At 41.5% G+C, this 19832-nt stretch overlaps 1 protein-coding gene across 1 annotated transcript; it reads left to right on the top strand.

The window, feature by feature from the left end:
- Nucleotides 1-382: 382 nt before the first annotated feature.
- On the top strand, nucleotides 383-17874 carry LOC149473161 (small ribosomal subunit protein mS34-like). The gene is made up of 4 exons (XM_089681744.1): nucleotides 383-412; nucleotides 9131-9223; nucleotides 12908-12950; nucleotides 17582-17874. The coding sequence occupies exons 1-4, from the start codon at nucleotides 383-385 to the stop codon at nucleotides 17872-17874; spliced, it is 459 nt and encodes a 152-aa protein (XP_089537870.1).
- The last annotated feature ends 1958 nt before the right edge of the window (nucleotides 17875-19832 follow it).

Here is a 19832-nt window from a genome sequence, read left to right as displayed (position 1 = left end):
AGTGGCTATTAGCTTATAGACTAAGGCAGTGGTCTCCAAACTGTGTCCCGGGGGCCAGATGCAGGCCTTTGCTTGTTTTTTCCAGCCCTTAGGGCACTATTTCTTCCACTGATACCAACCATACCTCCCCCCATCACTGATCCCAATGAAGGGACACAACTCCCTTTAATGACATCAACAATTGACACCAATGATGGAGCACAATTCCTCCCACTGACACCAAAAATGGGGCATTGCGTTTTCCCACTCATGTTAGGACCTTTCTACTCCCAAGGGCCACAATCCGGCTCCCCAAAAGTCTGAAGCACAGTAATGGCTCTTTGTTTAGGAAGTTTGGAGACCCTTGGCTTAAGGGAATGCAACTGCAAAAAGGATTACTGACATGGCCTACTGCAAGCAGTTCTGCCCTTACGTCAGTGCCAGTGAAAGGATTAAACACAACCTCCACCCCGATCATGCCATGCTTTTAATACCAATGAAAGCGGATCTATCATTACAAATTAGAAAGCACATGAATCAATATGGGAACATTTTACCATGACATTCTTTTGAGTAAAAAAAGTACCTTTTTGTTGTTATTAAAAAAAATGGCTGCTCAGGTGATCTAAAGCCTGAGTGGAAGAAAATGTGGGTTCAGTTCGCATCACTCCCTTGTTTTCCCCTTTGTTCTATCTGTATACTTCATATCTTTTCTATATCCATCTACAGTACATGCCTTTTCTTACATATTCCTTTGTAATTAAACTACTTCCACGTATAATCTCCCAAAATGAAAACAACTGAAATATACATAGACATTTAGCAACATTTTACTACTTCAAGTCTCTCTAAGGTAAGATTCACACTACTGTTGGTTGTGAACAAAATTGTGCGCTTTCCTGACGCAAAACATCCTGTACAACAAACACTTTACTCCTGCGCTAGGAAAGGACTCAGTAGACCTAATAAGAATGTTCTGGAATTTTCTGGAATATGCACTGCTTGCTGCCCTCAACAGACCGGGGTGGTCCGAATACACTGGATACAAATGGAGAAACAGAAAAAGGGCGCACCGACCTAGTGCATTATCGTTTAAAATAATGTATTAAAGAAACAAAAATAGGTATCATACTCACAATGGACATAATAACACAGGTATGTCAAACTGAACAAGGTGTATGATCCAAACAACATCTGAGTCCATACGATGGAACCCTGGATGACCAACTGGCTAACGCGTTTCGAGGACACAACCTCTTCTTCAGAGCCAACACTACAGGAGTCTGTACTTCTCTTTATATAAGTTACTAAATGGTAACAAAAGGGCTGTCCTTTGGCAGACACGTGGCAGTGCCAATATTTCTGAATTAATTAATTATTATTATTAGTAGTAGTAGTATTTATCAACTCCTAATGGCACTCCCATGCGTCTGTTTTCACACATACTGAAATGCAGGGTACGTTTTGATGCGGCATAATTTTTAACAGGGGTCAGGGGCTTCTTTACCATGATTCCTACATGTAGGGAAGCCCACTGAAATTAATAAACTGATCCACACATAACTCACAGGAACTTGATAAAAACGCAGTTAAACGCACAGATGTAAACTGAGCCTTAAGGCGGAGCTCCTCCCAAAAGGTGAAGTTACGCTTTAAGGACTGCTCCCCCGCTCCCCATTAAGGACTGGCACCTTTGGGTGCCCAAATTTGACAGGTACCTGCTCCCATTTCCGGTCTGATTGCCTAGGCGATTGGAAACAGAAGTTGTCCTCCCTCCCTCTCTGTAGTCTTTTGGGACACGTGACAGGTCCCAGAAGACTACAGGACCATTCAGGAAGTGCAGCACTACTCGCGCATGTGCAGTGGGTACCCGGCTGTGAAGCCGCAAGCTATCACAGCTGGGTGCCCACACTGAAGATGCCGGCCTCCTGGAATACATGACGGCCTGCTGGCCTCCTGGAATCCAGGACGGCCGGTGAAACGGGCTGCGGGAGACACACCACAGGACCGAGGGACAGGTAAATGGCTGTTTTTTAAAAGTCAGCAGTTTTTGTAGCTAATGAGTTATTTTTTGACAAGTGAGTAGAACTCCACTTTAAAGTGTTACTAAACCCTGGACCCTGCATTAACTATATCTGGCCTCCCACAGTACATAGAACATGGAAATATAATTATTTTAGTAAATATAAACTGCTAAGTACCTTTTATTTTATCAGCGGGTAGAGCAGTCCTGAGACTTCTATCAATGTCCAGCAGAGTACTGGATAAAGATGGTAGGAGGAGTTTTCATTCTCCCGACTGACTTATGAGGCTGCATGACCCCTAAACCTCTGTCTGGACAGTGCTTATTGACCCTGTGCTGGATATATGCACTCTCCCAAGAAAATAAAAAAAGGTCTCTAGCAATACACACCAAACTGTGCATGTGCAGCTTGTCTCCAAGGCTCTGTTCTATCAGCAGATGGATTGGGGACAGCAGTAGAAGGGGAGGATCAGAGAAGTCTGGATCAAACATAATTTTTACACAGTGCAGAGGATTAACCCCTTAGGTTCCACAGTGAGTATAACAAGCATGATTTACTGCATATACAGACTGATTTTACTGTTGTGGGTTTAGTAACACTTTAAGCACAAAAAAATTAAAAATCTAGGACACATACTGTAAACCTTTTTTTACATCTATTATAATTGACCTCAGCAAATGCAATTATTGTACATATGGCACATGGATATTGAGCTATATGCCCCATGGGTCCCTATATTATTATTAGTATATTATTATACAGGATTTATATAGCGCCAATAGTTTGCTCAGCGTTTTACAATATAACGGGAGACAATACAGCAACAATACAAGAGGGATAGGAGGGCCTTGCTCCTTGGAGCTTACAATCTAAGAGGGAGGGGCTAGTGGTTCAAAAGTTAGTAACTGTGGGGGATGGACTGGTAGGAGGAGTAGAAGATTCCATTATTAGCTGAGGGCAGGATAGGCTTTCCTGAAGAGATAGGTTTTCAGAGATCACCTAAAAGTGAGCAGAGTAGGCGATATTCTGATAAATTGGGGTAGAGAGTTCCAGAGCATGGGGGAAGCTCTGGAGAAGTCCTGGAGATGAGCATGGGAGGAGGAGACAAGGGAGCTAGAGAGTAGAAGGTCGTGCAAGGAGCGGAGAGTACGGTTTGGATGATATTTGGAGACAAGATTGGTGATGTAATTTGGGGCAGAGTTATAAATGGCTTTATATGTTATTGTTAATGTTTTGAATTTTATCCGTTGGGCAATGGGAAGCCAGTGGAGGGATTGGCAGAGAGGGGTGGCAGATACAGAATATATATAAATCTGCATGTTCTTCACCTTTCCAAATTTTACCTGAATGTAATAGAAGACACTCTTGAGAAATTCTCTAGGCTCCACCAGAATCAGCATTTGCTCTTCTTTCCCTTTACATAGATCCAGACCATCCTGGAATATAAAAACAGCGATTGGAAAATCCATAAATATTTTTGTGTTAGCTGAATGAAAAGAGTTCGGAACTTAATTTCTGTGTTTCTCGTGTGTAGAGCAGTCCATGGAAATGAACAGGCTGCCATTCATGCCACACATGGAAATGCACCTGCATTTGGTTGCATCTGCAGGTGTGAACCAAATCTAAGAGGAAGAGAGGACACCCCAAGATAGCAGCTCTCAATAGCTGGCATTATATCACCATTCTGAGTAAATATTTGTAGTAGGTCTTATGTGCACTCCTTATCCCCCCCCCCCCCACACACACACACACATACTTCTTTTTGCCTCATAACATATTATTATTACAGTGCTAGTGTTACTGTTTGTGTTCTTGTTGTATAATTTTGCTGTTGTTTTGGTAAAAATTCTCTTCTTTGGTCCCGGTAGAGTAACAATTTTCTTACTTAATCCCCCAATACCAGGGTGGATTTGATTTAAATCAAACTGATTTAAATTACGATTTAAATCACTAGTCAGTAAGGCTTGATTTAAATCAGAGTTTTCTACATAAAGACTAATTCTTGCTGGTATAACTTTAATATGCAAGTAGATGAAGATTTTTAGAATAACAACTTTTCATATTAGTTTTTTTATCCCCAGTTTAATAGGTTAATCATTCATATTTGGACAACTTTTCTGTTGTACTTAGGAAGGAGAAAAATAATCATTACCTTAATAATAACAATTTAAATAGATTTATTCAACTGAAACAATAACATTCCAGCATATGTTATTTGCTTAAACAAACATCCATGTTTATTTACTAATTTGGCTAAACAAAATATATATATTTTAAGAAACTTAGACTGTCAGCCCCTTCCTCCTCACACTTAGTTTCACTTTTTTCTTGTGCAGATCTATTCCACTCCAAACAATCAGAAAAATATTGTTTCTATTCTATTCACTGAACTTCTTGAAACTTAGCAGTGAAGGGGTTGATTCTGTATTCATAGGTTTGTAGAAGTTAGGATGAAGGTCTTTTTCTTAACTCTGTTCATGTTAAAACATTTTTGCTGTGAAGAAGAGGCATGTGATCTCCGCTGAGTCAAATTCAGTTTTGAGAACTGCAAAAGTAAACCAAGCATCTGTGATAATATCTTGTAGGCAGAGAAACTGCCCAATAATCTTACAAAAACCTCTGGAAGAGCAAGACATTGTGAATGGATTCATGGAATTTATTTACCCAAAAAATTAAACATATACAGCCTTATTCTACATAATTAAAAAACTAATCTTTATTTCATGATGGAATAACCTTTGGATGGTAATATATTTTCCTCAAAAAAAATTTTATTAAAAAAAAATCAGATTTAAATAAAAAAATCAGATTTTTTAAAAAAAGCATTGATTTTTATCCACCCTGCCCAATACTGATGATCTCATCCCTCTGATTCCCACCCTTGGAGGCTGCTCCCAGTGTTAGCCATGATAAGCTCAGAATACCTCTCTCAGTCTTAGTGCCCCCTGTGCAGGCTGATATCAAGTCAGAGGATTTTCAAAGTCCCCCCAAAAAATTAAAAGTCAGCAGCTACAAATACTGTAGCTACTGACTTTCATTATAAGGATATTTAGATATCCATGGATCAAGTGCCGCCCTCACCTGGGCTGGTTACTCACTGGTCTTTGGCAGCCCGGTGCAAGCATGTTTATTAATTGAAGTGCGCAGTGAGCCCTAACAGCTTCACAGCCAGCTACCTACTGCGCATGCACAAGTTGAGCTGCACTTTGTGAATGGTCTTGCAGCTTTCTGGGACTTGTGATGTGTCCCAAAATGTTGCGGGTTAAGAGGGGGGTGGGGGTGAAGTTTCTCTTGGATCGCCTGGGCGAAGTTTCACTCGGATTGCCTAAGCGATCCAAGTGGAAGTGGGAGCAGATACCTGTCAAAACTAGATACCCGCTCGACCCCCCCCCCCAGTATGACCGTAACGTAACAACGTATGACCAAACATGTTGGGGGGTGAGTTGGCGGCAAAAAAAAAGAACTCCCTCTTTTGTGTGAAATTCCACTTTAACACTGTATGCTAGTTTTATGATACATTGATTATAGTTTACTGAATACTTACCAGATTACATGATGACATTATATACATGCTTAGCATTTGGCATTCAGGTTTAAAAAATGTATTCTGCATATAGGTAAAAGGAATTACAGAAAACAGTGTGTGAGAATTACATTGTGTGCAGTGGCTTGCTGTTTGTGCACAAAGGTGGTGCCATAAAAAGAATACAATGGAAACCTTTTCTCATAAAATATGAATTATTAGAATGTATTATTCTCTTTTTAACATAATAACATAAAGGAAACCAGTACTGACACAGCCTGGATGCCTTCATTACTGACCTTCCCCTGAAAATGTTTGTTGTTTGGCTATTTTTGGCATCAATAAATTCAGAGCTTCCAACTAGAGATGAGCGAATTATTCAAAAATTCAATTCGGCTGATTCGCCGAATTTGCGGGAGAAATTTGATTCAATGCGAATTTATTCGCTGCGAATTTAACTTATTAAAAGGGTTTCTAGGCTTCAGAGAGCCTTTATATTAGTGCAGAACACTGTACCTTTAATTTAAATGCCCTTGGAGTCTGCTGGGGAAGAGAAATAATACTGTCAGTCAGTATGACATGCAGATGAGTGCCGTCGATCTTAGAATCACCGCACACTTCACTCATTTGGGCAGTCACGGGGCACAACGAAGAAGAAGAAGAAGAAGAATGAAAAGAAGAAGAATGAAAAGAAGAAGAAGAAGAATGAAAAAAAGAATGAAAAGAAGAATGAGAAGAATGAAAAGAAGAAGAAGAAGAATGAAAAGAAGAATGAAAAGAAGAAGAAGAAGAATGAAAAGAAGAATGAAAAGAAGAAGAAGAAGAATGAAAAGAAGAATGAAAAGAAGAAGAAGAAGAATGAAAAGAAGAAGAAGAAGAATGAAAAGAAGAAGAAGAAGAAGAATGAAAAGAAGAAGAAGAAGAATGAAAAGAAGAAGAAGAAGAATGAAAAGAAGAATGAGAAGAATGAAAAGAAGAAGAAGAAGAATGAAAAGAAGAAGAAGAAGAATGAAAAGAAGAATGAAAAGAAGAATGAGAAGAATGAAAAGAAGAATGAAAAGAAGAAGAATGAAAAGAAGAATGAGAAGAAGAATGAAAAGAAGAATGAAAAGAAGAATGAGAAGAATGAAAAGAAGAATGAAAAGAAGAAGTATTCCAGTACAGCAAAAAGTGTATCTGCAGAGAGCTCCGCTATTTCTGACAGTTCTCTGACAGTTCCTTCACATTTACAGCGGTTGAAACATTGTATCTGTTTCCGAATAAAAACATCTGTATCCTAAATGGAAACAAATAGATACAATGTTTCAACCGCTGTAAATGTGAAGGAACTGTCAGAGAACTGTCAGAAATAGTGGAGCTCTCTGCAGGGACACTTTTTGCCGGCTGATCGGGAAAAATTCGATTCGTGCATCCGAAGTTGGCTAATATTCGGATTCGGCACGAATCGAATTTTTCCTGAAATTCGAAACGAATTCCACTTCGCCTGGTTCGATTCGCTCATCTCTACTTCCAACCTAGGGCAAGAATTTAGCTAATGAACCCAGAGAAAAATCAGAACGGCTCATCTAATCTGAGTTATTGACTCAAAGTACTGAAAGCCTTTGGGTTAGCATAATAGTCCAGCAACTAGAATTTCCAAAAGAGACTTTAGTACTGACAGCTCCTATTTGCTCTTACCAATTGTTCAGTGTCTGCCACCCCTCTCTGCCAATCCCTCCACTGGCCTCCATTCAGTGTCCTCCACCCCTCTCTGCCAATCCCTCTACTGGCCTCCATTCAGTGTCCTCCACCCCTCTCTGCCAATCCCTCCACTGGCTTCCATTCAGTGTCCTCCACCCCTCTCTGCCAATCCCTCCACTGGCTTCCATTCAGTGTTCTCCACCCCTCTCTACCAATCCCTCCACTGGCTTCCATTCAGTGTCCTCCACCCCTCTCTGCCAATCCCTCCACTGACTTCCATTCAGTGTCCTCCACCGCTCTCTGCCAATCCCTCCACTGGCCCCCATTCAGTGTCCTCCACCCCTCTCTGCCAATCCCTCCACTGGCTTCCATTCAGTGTCCTCCACCCCTCTCTGCCAATCCCTCCACTGGCTTCCATTCAGTGTCCTCCACCCCTCTCTGACAATCCCTCTACTGGCTTCCATTCAGTGTCCTCCACCCCTCTCTGACAATACCTCCACTGGCTTCCGCTTACTCAACTAATTAAATTCAAGGTACTTACAACAACTTCTAAAGCCATCCACAACTCAGCCCCCAGCTACATCACTAACCTAGTCTCAAAATTCCAGTCTTCCAGTTCTTTTCCTTCCTCCCAAGACCTCCTGCTCTCCAGCTCCTTTGTTACCTCCTCTTATTCTTGCCTTCAGTACTTTTCCAAAGGTACTCCCATCCTCTGAAACTCCCTTCCCCAATGTGTCCGACTATCTCCTACCCTGTCCACTTTTAGACAATCCCTAAAAACCTCATCTCTTAAGAGAGGCTTATCCTGCCCCCTCCTAGCAACGGTACATGTATTTTTCTCTATCAGCCCATCCCCCGCAGTTATTACTTTTTGTATCAATTGACCCTCCCTCTTAGATTGTAAGCTCTACTGAGCAGGGCCCTCTGATCCCTCCTGTATTAATTTGTATTGTAACTGTACTGTCATCCTTTGTGCAAACTGCTGGCGCTATATAAATCCTGCATAATAATAATAGTACAGATTTCCTCAAATAGGACTAACCCTCTCAGATGGATATTTTATTGCAGGTGACGTCTGGCAGACTGAGACTGCCCCAGGTTTCTTTCTTAGATCTTGATTGCTCTTACAGGGAGATCTTCCTGCTATAATCCATGACTGTTCCTGGCCACCTTTGCTCTGGCTATGTTTTCCGCAGTCTAGAATAAATATGAAAACCCAATAGAGAGAATGGGACATCTCATAATGGCCACATCAGTTGTGAAAACCTGTGATGCTCAACAAAGATCTCAATAAGAGAATCCCCAGGAGATATAAAGAACTAACAGGCATTTTATCTCAGCAGCACCTACAAAGAACTAAAATATCAGTTTGGAGTTGACTGATCCTTCCACTTTAAATATAAGCGGCTCTAATACAAAAACGTGTTGTCTGTTCCAATCACAACTTACTACACATGTCCAGTCAGCAGGCATCTCTCTTCTCCAGGTAATGCTCCATGGCACAGAGTGTGGCTCTAAGGAGTAAGTATACCCAGCTGAACTCAGAGCTTCCAGCATACCTTCTGACCCTGCATCTTGGAGAAGACCTGCGCAATAAGAGATCAATCAACAACGCAATGTAGACATATATGTGTGATTTGCAATGATGCAAAAAGTTGATCTGTAATGTTAGCAAGCACCAAAAGACAATTTATATAGTGCCAACTCTCAATGAGTCAAATTTGCTTGTAAACTCTACATGTAAGAACACAAGGCCTAACCTTGCAGATACCCTCTTCTGGTCCTCCAAAAAAGCTGCCAAACACTAATCTGAAATGGTAGCTTGCGCCAAAAGACTATATATATATATATATATATATATATATATATATATATATAGCCAGTTCTCAATGTGCCCCATTTGTTTGTAAACCCTGCATGTAAGAACATAGAGGTGACCAAGAAGTCCTGGCTGGAGCAATTCGATGAGCCTTGCTACTGGAATATTACTAAGGTCAAAGTGGATTACAGAGCTGAGGTGAGGGAGAGTTCAGAAGATCATGACCGCCGTCCTGCAAAATTGAGAGGGTAGAAAGTGGCGCTGACAATCTTAGCCAGAATACACACCATGGTATTTAAGCTCATCAGACTCTAAGGACTGATTCACACTAGGAATCGCACCGGTATGCGCTGCACGTTCCTGTACGATTCATATGCAGTTATGTGCAGTACGATTTCAGCCTATTCATTTTAAATGGGCTGAAATTGTACTGCACTGCACCTAAATTAGTGCATGCACTACTTTTGTAAACGCACTACAACTGGATTGCATGGTACTTTTGTACCATGCAATGTGGTGTGGGCCAATGCACTGTGTTTACTGTGTCAGTAATATTGCACTGACACCCACTGCAGGTCGCAAGGGCAGCGCATTCAGAATGCGGTGCACGAAACCCGCGCAGCATTCTAGTGTGAATCAGCCCTTAAGGATACTGCACACATGGACATGGTAGACAAGACAGCACACTTGCTTGCCTGCCTCTTACGTCTTCTGCATGTTGTGTTCATTTTTGTGGGCTAGAAGCCAAGGTGGGGTCATGTGTAATATGGGGCTGTGGTGATGCCATGGGAACCTCATTTCATTTTTTTTTTCCCTCCTGGTGCATCAAGGGAGGGAGGCCTTGGGGTACTTTACAATGCCACGTCATCAGGGGGCTTGCTGAGGCTCTGGTTCTTGCAGCCAGCCCCCTGATGAAGTGAAACATGCATGCCATCATGAGGCCAGCTACAAGAACCCAAAATAGATAGTTCCCCCCTGATGTTGTAAGTAAATGAGATGGTGGAGCAAGACCTGGAATGCTGCAGTGGATCGGTGGTTTGACCCAGGACAACACTATATCAGCTGGATGTGTAAGTATGTATTTTGAAGGTAACCCTGCTAACAAGATAGGAGGGGAACAAAAATAGAACACAGGGATGGTAAAGGGTCATTGAGGTTGCTCTTTTAATAATACATAGAACCTTCCTAGATCTATTGCCATAATTTTCCCTACAGTTCTACATATCACTATTCTTATAGTAAATTATTTATTGTATGGTGACATAGGTTCAGATGTAACAAATACTCCAGTACAGGGTGGATTTGATTTAAATCAAACTGAGTTAAATCACAATTTAAATCACTAGTCAGTAAGGCTTGATTTAAATCCTAGTTTTCTACATAAAGACTGATTCTTGCTGGTATATCTTTAATATGCAAGTAGATGAAGATTTTTAGAATAACAACTTTTCATATTAGTTTTTTTATCCCCAGTTTAATAGGTTAATCATTCATATTTGGACAAATTTTCTGTTGTACTTAGGAAGGAGAAAAATAATCATTACCTTAATAATAACAATTTAAATAGATTTATTCAACTGAAACAATAACATTCCAGCATATGTGATTTCCTTAAACAAACATCCATGTTTGGTAACTAATTTGGCTAAACAAAATATATATATTTTAAGAAACTTAGACTGTCAGCCCCTTCCTCCTCACACTTAGTTTCACTTTCTTTTTGTGCAGATCTATTCCACTCCAAACAATCAGAAAAATATTGTTTCTATTCTATTCACTGAACTTAGCAGTGAAGGGGTTGATTCTGTATTCATAGGTTTGTAGAAGTTAGGATTAAGGTCTTTTTCTTAACTCTGTTCATGTTATAACATTTTTGCTGTGAAGAAGAGGCATGTGATCTCCGCTGAGTAAAATTCAGTTTTGAGAACTGCAAAAGTAAACCAAGCATCTGTGATAATATCTTGTAGGCAGAGAAACTGCCCAATAATCTTACAAAAACCTCTGGAAGAGCATGACATTGTGAATGTAGTAATGGAATTTATTTACCAAAAAAAATTAAACATATACAGCCTTATTCTACATAATTAAAAAACTAATCTTTATTTCATGATGGAATAACCTTTGGATGGTAATATATTTTTCTCAAAAAGCATTTTATTCAAAAAAATCCGATTTTAAATAAAAAAAATCAGATTTAAATAAAAACAAATCAGATTTTTTTTTAAAAAATCATTGATTTTTATCCACCCTGCTCCAGTATATACACTATATTGCCAAAAGTATTGGGACACCCCTCTAAATCATTGGATTCAGGGGTTCCAATCATTTTCATGGCCACAGGTGTATAAAATCATCACCTAGGCATGCAGACTCCTTCTACAAACATTTGTGAAAGAATGGGTCACTCTCAGGAGCTCAGTGTATTGAAGTGTGGTCCTGTGATAGGTTGCCACCTGTGCAGTAAGTCCATCCGTGACATTTCCTTACTACTAAATATTCCATGGTCAACTGTTAGTGGTATTATAACAAACTGGGAAGAACAGCAACTCAGCCACAAAGTGGTAGGCCACGTAAAATGACAGAGTGGGGTCAGCGAATGCTGAATCGCACAGTGTACAGATGTCGCCAACTGTCTGCAGAGTAAGTAGCTAAAGGCCTCCATACTTTGTGTGGCCTTTAGATTAGCACAACAACAGTGTGTAGAGAGCTTCATGGAATGGGTTTCCATGGCCAAGCAGCTGCATCCGGGCATTACATCACCAAGTACAATCCAAAGCATTGAATGCAGTAGTGTAAAGCATGCCACCACTGGACTCTAGAGCAGTGGAGATGTTTCTCTGTCTGGTAATCCAGTGGACGTGTCTGGGTTTGGCGGTTGCCAGTAAAACGGTACTTGCCTGACTGCATTGTGCCAAGTGTAAAGTTTGGTGGAGGGGGGATTACGGTGTGGGGTTGTTTTTCAGGGGTTGGGCTTGGCTCCTTAGTTCCAGTGAAGGGAACTCTTAAGGCATCAGCATACCAAGATATTTTGGACAATTTCATGCTCCCAACTTTGTGGGAACAGTTTGGGTATGTTCCCTTCTTGTTCCAACATGATTGTGCACCAGTGCACAAAAGAAGGTCCATAAAGACATGGATGATTGAGTTTGGGGTGGAGGAACTTGACTGGCCTGCACAGAGTCCTGACCTCAACCCCATAGAACACCTTTGGGATGAACTAGAGCGGAGACTGTGAGCCAGGCCTTCTCATCCAACATTCGTGCCTGACCTGACAAATGTGCTTCTGGAAGAATGATCAAACCTTCCCATAGACACCCTCCTAAACCTTGTGGACGGCCTTCCCAGAAGAGTTGAAGCTGTTATAGCTGCAAAGGGCGGGGCCAACTCAATATTGAACCCTACGGACTAAGACTGAGATGCTATTAAAGTTCATGTGTGTGTAAAGGCAGGTGTCCCAATACTTTTGGCAATATAGTGTATGTTTAGATAGCACAAACTGAGAGCTGTTGATTTCATGATAGATGTACCAGCTACATCTTGCAGAACTTTAGTTAAACCTCCAGTGTATACTTATGATAGGGACAGATTATAATTTAGAGTTGTTATTGAAAGACTGTCAGCTAAGAGCACGCACACATAAAGAGGTTTAAGGGGTGTTTTCTTTGATGTACTCCAGTGAAGATAGCTGCAGGATTCTAGAATACCACTGAAGAACTCTGAAGACCTAAGGTGACCGAAGGAGGATGGATAAATTTGAAAGGTTATGTTTGCCAACTTGCTTGATTTTCCTAAATAATATATGAAACTAGCTAGGTTTTGTTAACAGTGTGCTCATTCTTTAATCTTAATTTACATATTTTAACTTGTGTTTGTGTCTTCCAGAACATGGACCATGGGCAAGCCTGGGGTTATTTAACATATCGCGGTAGGTCCTGGTACATTAAATGTCATTACAAATTTAAAAAAAAAGCAACAGACCAAAAACATACTGTAAAAAGTTTAATAGAAATCCATGTTAATATTTTAGTTCAACGAAATTATTAAGGGAAAGTTAATGTGTATTAAGGTAAAAAAAACCTTCTGCATGTAGCTTCCCCTTGTACTCACCTGAGCCCAATCTCAATCCAGCAGTGTGCACAGGAGCAGCCGTTCTCTTGGCTCTCTCCCTCCTCATTGGTTCCCACTGCTGTCAATCAGAGCCAGGGAGGAGCCGCGCTCTGTGCGTCTATGGACACACAGAGCCAGCTCGGAAGCAAGCATGCTTGCTATGAGGGCACTCGGTGGGGGCAAAGAGCCAGGAGTGCCAGCAGGGGAACTCACGGAGAGGAGAATTGGGGCTGCTCTGTGCAAAACCATTGCACACAGCAGTTAAGTATAACATGTTTGTTATTTAACCACTTCAAGTCCGGACACTTTTACCCCCTTCCTGTCCAGGCCAATTTTCAGCTTTCAGTGCTATCACACTTTGAATGACAATTGCGCGGTCATGCATCACTGTACCCATATGAATTTTTTAGCATTTTTTTTAAACAGATAAAGCTTTATTTTGGTGGTATTTATTCACCACTGAGATTTTTTTTTGCTATGTAAATGAAAAAGTCCCAAAATTTTGAAAAAAAGTGTTTTTCTTACAAAAGTTTGCAAATAATATTTCATCGTAAATCTTGGCCAAAATTTATTCCGTTTATCTTTTTAGTAAAAAAAATAAATAAATAACACAAATTAGTTTATAACCAAAATTATAATTTTTAAACATTTGTTTGTACATTTTTATTTTATTTTTTTATTATTATTATTATTATTTTAACATACTGTCGCCCTAGCAGTACAGTGTCACCATGGTGACACTACTACTTGTGGGGGGTGATGAAGATTTTTTTTTTTTTTTTTACACTGATTGCTTTTACACCCATAAAGGCTATAAAAGCAATCATTGCTCCTTCTCTCTGGCTGCATTCTTGTAGCCATTGAGAACTACTGTGTGAGCTGTGATTGGTCACAGCTTGTCACATGGTACAAGGCTGTTGTGAATAGCTTTGTACCATGTGACCTCTGTGATCATTCACAGATTTCACACGTAGTAAGCAATGATGTCAGAAGTAACATCTTGCTTAATACTCTGCATGTGATCACTGATTGGCCAATCAGTGATTACATGATCGGTACCTTGCACAGAGGTCCCATACGACGATCGGTGTTCCACTGTGTCCGGAGGACACAGCGGGCACTAGATCACAGTGCTCCCAGGGAGTGCGCACAAGCAGGGGGCGGGGAGGCTGTTTATAAATGTTTACCCAACCCTGTACTGCCACCGTCTGGCCGTTTATATACAACAGCTGGACAGGAAGTGGTTAAAAAAAAATAAAAAGCAATCCTTTACAATTAGTTTAATAATTAAGGTTGGTGGTAAAAATGTCTGGATGACATCTAAAATACTGTTTTCTATAAAGGAAGGGGTGTGGGAGTTTGCTTAAAACCGTGCGTACATGCTCTCTGATGATCCCGTCCAGCTAGTCTTGAGGGAACATATCAATGTAGAGGAATCTTGGGGATGCATTTTGTTATATAATTCTGTTTTCATAGATCCTGTTGTCTGCAGATGACTTTATTGAAGAAAAAAAAAAAAAGCAAGTCTTTCTGGCAGGACTGCTTAGAACCCAGTGCAGCCTTCAAATGATAGCATCTGAAAGGGAGTATGCCATAAAATTTGATTGCAACATCCGACCTTTTACTCATAGGCAAGCAACACAAACTGAAGCCACAGCAAATGAGGGGTTATGAAATGTGAAAAAAAAAAATAATTGGCCAAACTAACTCATTATATTAATTTTCCAAATTCTAGTATAAATTCTTACACATATACATAGGAATAGATTTACTAAAACTGGAGCGTTCAGGATCTGGTGCAGCTGTGCATGGTAGCCAATCAGCTTCTAACTTCAGCTTGTTCAATTAAGCTTTGACAAAACCTGGAAGCTGATTGGTTTCTATGCAGAGCTGCACCAGCTTTTGCACCCTCCAGTTTAAGTAGATAACCCCTATTGTTTCCTTTTAATTCTTTGTAGAGTTTGCAGTGAATTGTTTGGTAAACAGTGTAGAAAAGTAATTGATGAACTAAGCTGTTTAACCACTTGCCTACCAGGCACTTATACCCCCTTATTTACCAGGCCAATTTTCAGCTTTCAGCGCTGCCGCACTTTGATTGACAATTGCACGGTCATGCAACATTGTACCCATATGAAATTTTGATAATTTTTTTCTCACAAATAGAGCTTTCTTTTGGTGGTATTTAATCGCCACTGGGCGCTTTACTTTTTGCGCTATAAATAAAAAAGTGCAAAAAATTTGAAAAAAAAAAAAGTTTCTTTGTTTCTATTATAACATTTTTCAAACAGGCATTTTTTTCTCCTTCACTGATGTGCGTTAATGAGGCAGCACTGATGGGCACTGATAGGCGGCCCTGATGGGCACTGATAGGCAGCACTAAAGGGCACTGATAGGCAGTACTAATGAGGTGGCACGGATAGGCGGCACTGATAGACAGCACTAATGAGGTGTCACGGATAGGCGGCACTAATATGCAGCACTGATAGGTGGCACTGATAGGTGACACTGATGATGGGTACTGATAGACGGCACTGACTGGCATCACTGCTGGGCACTGACTGGCAGCACTGACTGGCACAACCCCTGGGCACTGACTGGTGGCACTGACTGGCAGCACTGCTGGGCTGCACTGGTGGGTGGCACTGGTGGGCAGCACTGGTGGGTGGGCACAGGTGGGTGGCACTGGTGGGCACAGGTGGGTGGGCACAGGTGGGTGGCACTGTTGGGCACATGTAGGTGGCACTTCTGGGCACAGGTAGGTGGCACTGCAGAGTGGCACAGGTGGATGCACTGCTGGGCACAGGTGGGTGATCTGCTGGGCACAGGTGGGCGGAGCTAGTGGGCGCACTGCTGGGCACAGGTGGGCGGAACTTGCGGGTGGCACTGCTGGGCACCGATCCCCGCCCTGATGATCGGTGCCGATCCCCGCTCTGACAACTGCAGGTTCTCGGCAGTACTTTCCTCACGATCTGACAGCGTGAGGAAAGTGCAGCCGAGAACCGGCACTTGCATTTCCCTCTGATCAGCGTGTCATTGGACACCGCTGATCAGGTGGTAAAAGGCGCTGTGATTGGCCTTTTACCACATCACGTGATCAGCTGTGTCTGGGGCGCGCAGGAGAGCGCGTTCTGGGGGGACGTCATATGACGTCCACTCAGAACTGGCCGGCCGCAGTGAAGCCGTCATTCGGCTATCTGCGGTCGGCAGGTAGTTAAGAAAGAGAGTGAAGTACACTATATGGTTAACGATTTGCGGACATTTATTGACCATCAAACCCATATGAGTTTGTTGGACATCTCAGGTTAATTAAGGGTATTCGTATTGAACAATTGCCACCAGATTGTAATTGTCTGAATGTCTTTAGGAACAATCGAGTATTGTCCATGATACTTTTTTTATTTGCACTAAAGCCTGGTACACACTGAATGAGAAAAAAAACGGACAGCTCAGGAGGAGCCACTGTACTAATTATTATTGTTATATAGGATTTTTATAGCGCCAATGGTTTGCTCAGCGCTTTACATTATAGTGGGAGACAATACAGTAACAATACAGTTCAATACAAGAGGGAATTGAGGGCCCTGATCCTTGGAGCTTACAATCTAGGAGGGAGGGGTGAGTGGTACAATAGGTAAAACTGTGGGGGATGGAGTGGTTGGAAGCATAGAGGATTCCAGTATTAGCAGAGGGCGGGATAGGCTTCCCTGAAGAGAGAGATTTTAATGATCGCCTAAAGGTAAGTAGAGTAGGTGATAGTCTGATAGATTTGGGTAGGGAGTTCCAGAGAATGGGTGATGCCTTGGAGAAGTCTTGGAGATGAGCATGGGAGGAGGAGATAAGGGAGCTAGAGAGTAGGAGGTCTTGCGAGGAGCAAAGAGTACGGTTTGGGTGATAGAGATAAGATCAGATATGTAAATTGGGGCAGTGTTGTGGATGGCTTTGTATGTCATAGTATACTAATGATCCGATATTGGTACAGCGAGCTCCCCTGCTGTGCTATTGGGTTCTGACAGGGATGCCCCCCATCCCGGACAGAACACTTCGGTCAACACTGTCAGCCATTGGCTGAGAGCACTGATCAGGAGCTGATCAGCAGACCTTCTTCAATCATGCCTCTTTGACAGAAGCCGACCGAACGTCTGGCTTCTGACAGACCGGCTACCACATCGGGCCAAATATCCAATAAAAATTGGAAGATGCCAAAATACCGCTCGACATTTGGCCCGTGTGTAGTAGGCTTGACATCCAAATCTAAATGTCTTTGTATGCTAGAGAATTGTAGAATGAACAGTACCCTTCACTAAAACACATTCACTCAATTATTTGGAGTGGGGTCCTTGTAGCTTTGGCCATATAGCGTATTTCTCATCCAGGATCATAAGCAGAGCCTATCTTAGGTAGAGTGACTTGATGATCTTATATTGATGGTCATCTTCTTCATTCACCCAGGTAAAACCGTGCCTGAAGAGCAGGAGATCAGCAAAGTCATGAACCATGACTGGCGTCTTATACCACGGCATGAAGAAGAGAACTTCAAGCAATTTATCCCTCTGCCGGAGCCAGAACCTGTCCGCTATGTGCCATACCCACCACTACTGAGGGCTATTGCTCTGGCTCAGTTGCAGAAAGAAGGAAAGCCTTTAACAGAGCCCATGCTGGACATTGGGAGATTACGGGAATCTGATCATGAGCTCCAAAAGGAGCTTAAAGTGAGGAGAGCCAAAACAGGGACACCAGTGTGATAAGGCCATGGACTTCTGCTACTTCCTAGAAACATGGATTCATGTACAGTTTATTGTCAGCAGCGTGACCTTCAAACCAAAATGGCAACAAAGTGCCATGGTAATTGGGGTTGTGGGCTCTGCTCTTTGTTGAGGGTTGTTTTCAGTTATAGACCATACTGAGTAAAGACTACACAACACCTTCCGTAATTGAAAATTGTCATTTTTACTCAATGACACCATAAGTAACTGTTGGACTTTCCTATTTGATGTTTACTGGGCTGTAATAAAACTTTATATAAAATCACACCATTATGTGCTACTGAGAATTTAAAGGCATTCCATATATGCAGTGCTCAGCATAAATGAGTACACCCCTTTTGAAAAGTAAGATTTTATTCAACATCTCAACACAAGAACAATTTCCAAAATGTTGGCAAAACTGAGTTTTATGTAACATTTGTTTTGCTCATTACATGAAAGTAAGGTTAATAGTATAACGTAGATTACAAAATCTTCAGTTTTACTCCAATTAGTTGATGCAAAAATGAATACACCCCACAACAAAAACTACTATATCTAGTATTTTGTATGACCTCCATGATTTGTAAGGACAGCACCAAGTCTTCTAAGCTTGGAATGAACAAGTTGGCAACATTGCAACATCTACATTTTTCCATTCTTCGAGAACAACCTCTTAGAGCCTGGATGCTGGATGGAAAGTGATGCTCAACTTGTCTTTTAAGATTTCCCCATAGGTGTTCGATTGGGTTCAGATCAGGAGACATACTTGGCCACTGAATCACTTTCACCTTGTTCTTCAGAAATGCAACAGTGGCCTTAGATGTGTGTTTTGGATCATTGTCATGTTGGAAAAGTGCACAACTTCTCTTTCAATACAGAGCAGTACATCAGTGAATTCATGATACCATGAATTAAATTCAGCTCCCCGACACCAGCAGCACTCATGCGGCAGCACAGAAGGACATTGCCACCACTATGTTTCACTGTAGGCACCATGCATTTTTCTTTGTACTCCTCACCTTTGCAACACCGTACAGTTTTGAAGCCATCAGTTCCAAAAACATTTATCTTGGTCTCATCACTCCAGAGTACAGAGTCCCAGTAGTCTTCTTTTTGAGTATGCTCCCTGGCAAATTCTAGGCAGGATTTTTTGTGCATGGGAGAGGTTTCCTATGTGGATGACACCCATGCATGCCATTCCTATGCATGCCATTGCAGTATACGCCATATTGCGTCATAGGAAACAATTGCCCCAGTTTTTGCTTTCTATTTTAGACAACTGCAATGAACTTGCATGGAGATTTTCTTTAACCCCTCTCATCAGAAGACGCTCTTGTCGAGGTGTCAACTTCCGTGGACAGCCTGGAAGTCTCTGTGAGATGGTTGCAGTTCCATATTTTTTAAATTTTTGTATCACTTTTGATACAGAATTCTGACTGATAAGTAAAGTGTTGCTGATCTTCTTGTAGCCTTCACCTTTCTTGTGTAAAGAAATTATTTTCTTTCTCAGGCCTTGTGACATTTCTCTTCCATGTGGTGCCATTGCTGACAGCATGAAATGGGAGGGGTTTTCTTTGTTAAGTAATGCCCTTTTATAATCAACTGCTGTACACCTGTTTAATGAATATTTAGACTCACCTGTAGTTGAATTCTTGTTAATTAGGATTTTATTGTCTAAAACTTAGCTTTGCGTCTAAGACTTTCATTGAGGTGTATTCATTTTTGCAATATGGTCTTGAATGAATTTGTTAGGAAAAATATTTTCTTGAATATTACTGAATAAGTTTAAACTAGGTGGAAACTGAACCCACATCAGAGGGAAGCAACTCTGCCCATGGTATCGCAGGACACTAGCACATCGAGGGGAGGGGATATATGAGCCGTGGCATATAGTGTGGCCCCTCTCGGAAGCCACGTAGGCCGTGAACCTCCAGCTCTACGGATGGGGGTCAAAC

The sequence above is a fragment of the Staurois parvus genome, unplaced genomic scaffold (genome assembly GCF_062004578.1).
Source record: "Staurois parvus isolate SC_StPar_1 unplaced genomic scaffold, SC_StPar_1.0 ptg000018l, whole genome shotgun sequence".
NCBI lineage: Eukaryota > Metazoa > Chordata > Amphibia > Anura > Ranidae > Staurois > Staurois parvus.
This window is presented reverse-complemented; position numbering and strand designations above follow the sequence as displayed.

Excerpts from the sequence above, each read along its gene's own strand:
- LOC149473161 (XM_089681744.1), top strand. The coding sequence starts at position 383 with ATGGCCTACTGCAAGCAGTTCTGCCCTTAC. Across the intron at positions 413-9,130 it reads GCAAGCAGTTCTGCCCTTAC|AACATAGAGGTGACCAAGAA; the intron begins GTCAGTGCCAGT and ends CCTGCATGTAAG. Across the intron at positions 12,951-17,581 it reads GGGTTATTTAACATATCGCG|GTAAAACCGTGCCTGAAGAG; the intron begins GTAGGTCCTGGT and ends TCATTCACCCAG.